The following is a 3,910-nucleotide window of genomic DNA, read 5'->3' on the forward strand; positions in this document are numbered from 1 at the left end:
GAAAGGGGAAAGGCGGTATAGAAATTTGAAAAATAAAATAAAAATAAAATAAATAAATAGAATTGAATCAGATTTCCTCTGTTCAGATTAGTAGAAGAATTGTTGATGGACTTTTTTTAAACAACCAAACAGATAATGGAACAGATTGGAAGTTTATTTACTTTAATGTTCACAGATAGTCCCTTTAGGTGGCAGCGTTGACCTGATCATAGAAATAGAAATAGAATAACAGAGTTGGAAGGGACCTTGGAGGTCTTCTAGTCCAACCCCCTGCCCAGGCAGGAAACCCTACACCACTTCAGACAAATGGTTATCCAACATCTTCTTAAAAACTTCCAGTGTTGGAGCATTCACAACTTCTGGAGGCAAGTTGTTCCACTTATTAATTGTTCTAACTGTCAGGAAATCTTGGCTAATCCGCAAAAGTTAATCAGCACTGACTTTGAAAGAAGATCCATCAGGAAACCCCAGATCAACTGGCAAACCTCACATTTTATGTTGTTGTATACTATGTTATGTTATGGTTATGTTATGTTATGTTACGTTACAATTAATTTACTTTACTATTTTATTTTTACTTTACTTTTACTTTACTACTTTTTTACTCTTTTTTTTTTTTTTTGCTGCCAGATACTAATGGACTCTGGGTGATGTTCAAAACTGGAAAACCCATAAAATCAGATCAAACATCAAACCAAATGAACAGCCCAAAGTAAATCTTAGAAAAAAAAAACACCAAAGAGGGACTCTAGTTAAAGAAGAATATGTCAACTCCACCAGGCTTGGAACCAAACTCAAGTTTCAGAATTTTCTGGAATCTTAAGTGAGAACAGTCCATATCTCTGTGGAGATGCTCTTTCACAGGTTGGGCTCTGGAATGGGACAATATATCATGGCCAATTTACCATGGCCATCTTACCATGGTCAATATGTTGTGGCTTTCTCACAGTGGCCAACTCACTATGGGACAACTCACCACAGCAACTCACCGTAGGACAGATTGCTGTGGACCATGGGTGAAATTCATTTACCCTTTTCCTACCGGCTCGCAAATGTGAGAGTGCGTGCCTCCTCCATCCTGGATTCAGCCGGATCATCCAGAACCGGATAGATCCGGCTGAATTTCACCACTGCTGTGGACAATGCCATGTGAGGCAACCTCAATACAAAAAATGTTATCCTCCACTGTTTCTTCAACATTATTCCATTTTTGCCATTGGAAATAATGTCAAAGAAACACTGGCAGATAACATTGATCATGTTGACTTATCTTGCATGGAATTGTCCATGGTGAATCGGTCACAGTGAAAGGACCACGGAAAGATGGTTGTGGTGGATTGGCTGTGGTGAAATGGCTGTAGCCAAGTTGGCCATGGCAAGATGGCTCCTGTAAGTTGTCCTAGACCAGTTGGACTCTATGACAGAAGGCATGCTTCCTTAGTCTCACAAGATAAGAACATTTAATAGAGGGTAACCAATAATGAATAAGCAACCAGTAATTAATAAGCAAAAATGCAACACTGAACCATACTTTGAAATGTATTTATGTACTAATGAAATACATTAAATGAATTCATTTAATAGATAAAACTAATATTGTTGAGCAGTCTCCACATGGCAGCTTGGATCTCCTTGTTCCTCAAGGTATAGATAACAGGGTTCATCAAAGGGAAGACCACCGTGTGAAGAAAAGCCACCACTTTGTCAAAAGAGTATTCTTGAAAAGGGTGGCAGTAGATGTAGATGGCCGGACCGAACATGATGATGATGATGACGATGTGAGTGACGCAGGTAGAAAAGGCTTTACTTTTCCTTGGACTGGAGCCCATTCTTACTTTCAACAACAGGGTCCCATAGGACATGAGGAGGAAGATGCAGCATGCAATGCTCATTAGGCCACTGCTAGCAAACATGAGGAATTCTAGAGTGTAGGTATTGGTGCAAGCCAATCTGATGATCTGGGTGACATCACAAAAGACATTGTTCAACTCATTGGGGCCACAAAATGGAAGTGGGATTATGAGAATGACCTGGATGATAGAATGTATGAAACCTCCTAGCCATGAAGCTACTACCATAGCCCAGCAGGTGACGCCGGTTACCACTGTGGCATAGTGCAATGGATGGCAAATGGCTACATACCGGTCAACAGCCATGGCAATGAGGAGGAACATCTCAGCTCCTCCTAAGAAATGAATGAAAAATATCTGACTGATACAGCCTAAGTGGGAGATTGTTCTGAAACCAAAAATGACGTTAAGGAGAAGCTTTGGATGGGTGACAAAGCTGTAGATGATGTCCAGGAAGGACAGGTTGGCCAAAAAGAAAAACATGGGGGATTTCAAGGAGGGGGTCTTCAGAATTGTCACAATTATAAGAATATTCCCAGGGAGGAGAATGATATAGAAGAACAGCAGGGCAACACCACAGAATAGTTGTATCTCCCAGATTGGTGATAATCCCTGGAGGACAAATTCAGTTACTTCTGAATGAGTTCCATTTTCCATTTTAGATCTGTAGAAGAATAATAGAGGCTCTCAGTGCTAATCTTTCCATTAACGTTCAAGTAACTTCAAATATAACACAGCAACATCTATATGCTTTCTGGAGATAGTAGGTTTTTTAAAAAATCCCAGATGGATATTTAATGATGGGATTAAACTGATAGCACCTGCCTATTTACCTATTGTAAGGCTCTGTAAGGTTTTCAAATGCAGCTCAGAATCTGATAAATCCAATGAAACTCTGAACACTAGGCTACTGATAATCAGCTTTTATTTCTAGCTAAAAAGGCATTAGGGGTTGTAAACCTAATCTTGCGTAGCTTCTTCTCCAGTAATATTACACTACTAACCAGAGCATATAAAACATTTGCTAGACCGATTCTCGAATACAGTTCATCTGTCTGGAACCCTCACTGCATATCAGACAATTAATACAATTGAGTGTGTCCAGAAATATTTCACAAGAAGAGTCCTCCACTTCTCTGCTTGTAACAAAATACCCTATGCCACCAGACTTGAAATTCTGGGTTTAGAAAATTTAGAACTAAGCTGTCTTCGGTATGACCTAAGCACAGCTCATAAAATCATCTGCTACAATGTCCTACCTGTCAATGACTACTTCAGCTTCAACCACAACAATACACGAGCACACAATAGATACAAACCTAAAGTGAACCGCTCCAGACTCGATTGCAGAAAATATGATTTCAGTAACAGAGTGGTCAGTGCCTGGAATGCACTACCAGACTCTGTAGTTTCATCCCCAAACCCCCAAAATTTTAACCTAAAACTGTCTACTGTTGACCTCACCCCATTCCTAAGAGGTCTGTAAGGGGTATGGATAAGAACACCAGTGTGCCTACCGTCCCTGTCCTAATGTTCCCTTTAATTGTATTCATTTTATGTATTAATTCATGCTTATACTTATATATATTATCTAATATGTACTCGACAAAATAAATAAAATTAAATTAAAAATCTGCTATACTTTTTCCTTTCTAACTCTTAGTCCCTCAGTTTCATTATTATTACTAGCATAATCACTCCTCTTTCTTCTAGTTCCACACTAGGAATCACAATACGGTGAGTAAGAATTATAGCAAGAAATCATTTTTCTACACAGAAAAGAAAAAAAAAAACCATCCTTCCTGCTGAAAAAAAGTGTTCTCCTTGGCTCGTTCGGTTGTGAAAGTCTCAGAAACTGAAATATGTAACTTCAACTCCAAATCCTAGTCACACTTTTTGCTGCTGTCAAGTCAGTGTTGATGCTAAGAGACCATATGGATAGATCCTCTCCAGAATGATCTATCCTCAGCCTGGATTTTTAGATCTGTCAGAAGTGGATTCATTGCTTAAAAAAAAAAAGAGTGGTTGGGGAAAATAACAAGGTATCCCATAATCTGCTT

The 3,910-nt window shown here is 39.0% G+C and overlaps 1 protein-coding gene across 1 annotated transcript; it reads right to left on the reverse strand.

Moving 5' to 3' along the window:
- Positions 1 to 1,528: 1,528 nt before the first annotated feature.
- LOC117662256 (olfactory receptor 4N2-like) lies at positions 1,529 to 2,507 on the reverse strand. Its single transcript, XM_034411576.2, has one exon. It carries the CDS (start codon positions 2,505 to 2,507, stop codon positions 1,578 to 1,580), a length of 930 nt encoding a protein of 309 aa, XP_034267467.2. The 3' UTR covers positions 1,529 to 1,577.
- Positions 2,508 to 3,910: the final 1,403 nt, after the last annotated feature.

This window comes from Pantherophis guttatus, chromosome 4 (genome assembly GCF_059756535.1).
Source record: "Pantherophis guttatus breed Tessera chromosome 4, ASM5975653v1, whole genome shotgun sequence".
Classification (NCBI taxonomy): Eukaryota; Metazoa; Chordata; class Lepidosauria; order Squamata; family Colubridae; genus Pantherophis; species Pantherophis guttatus.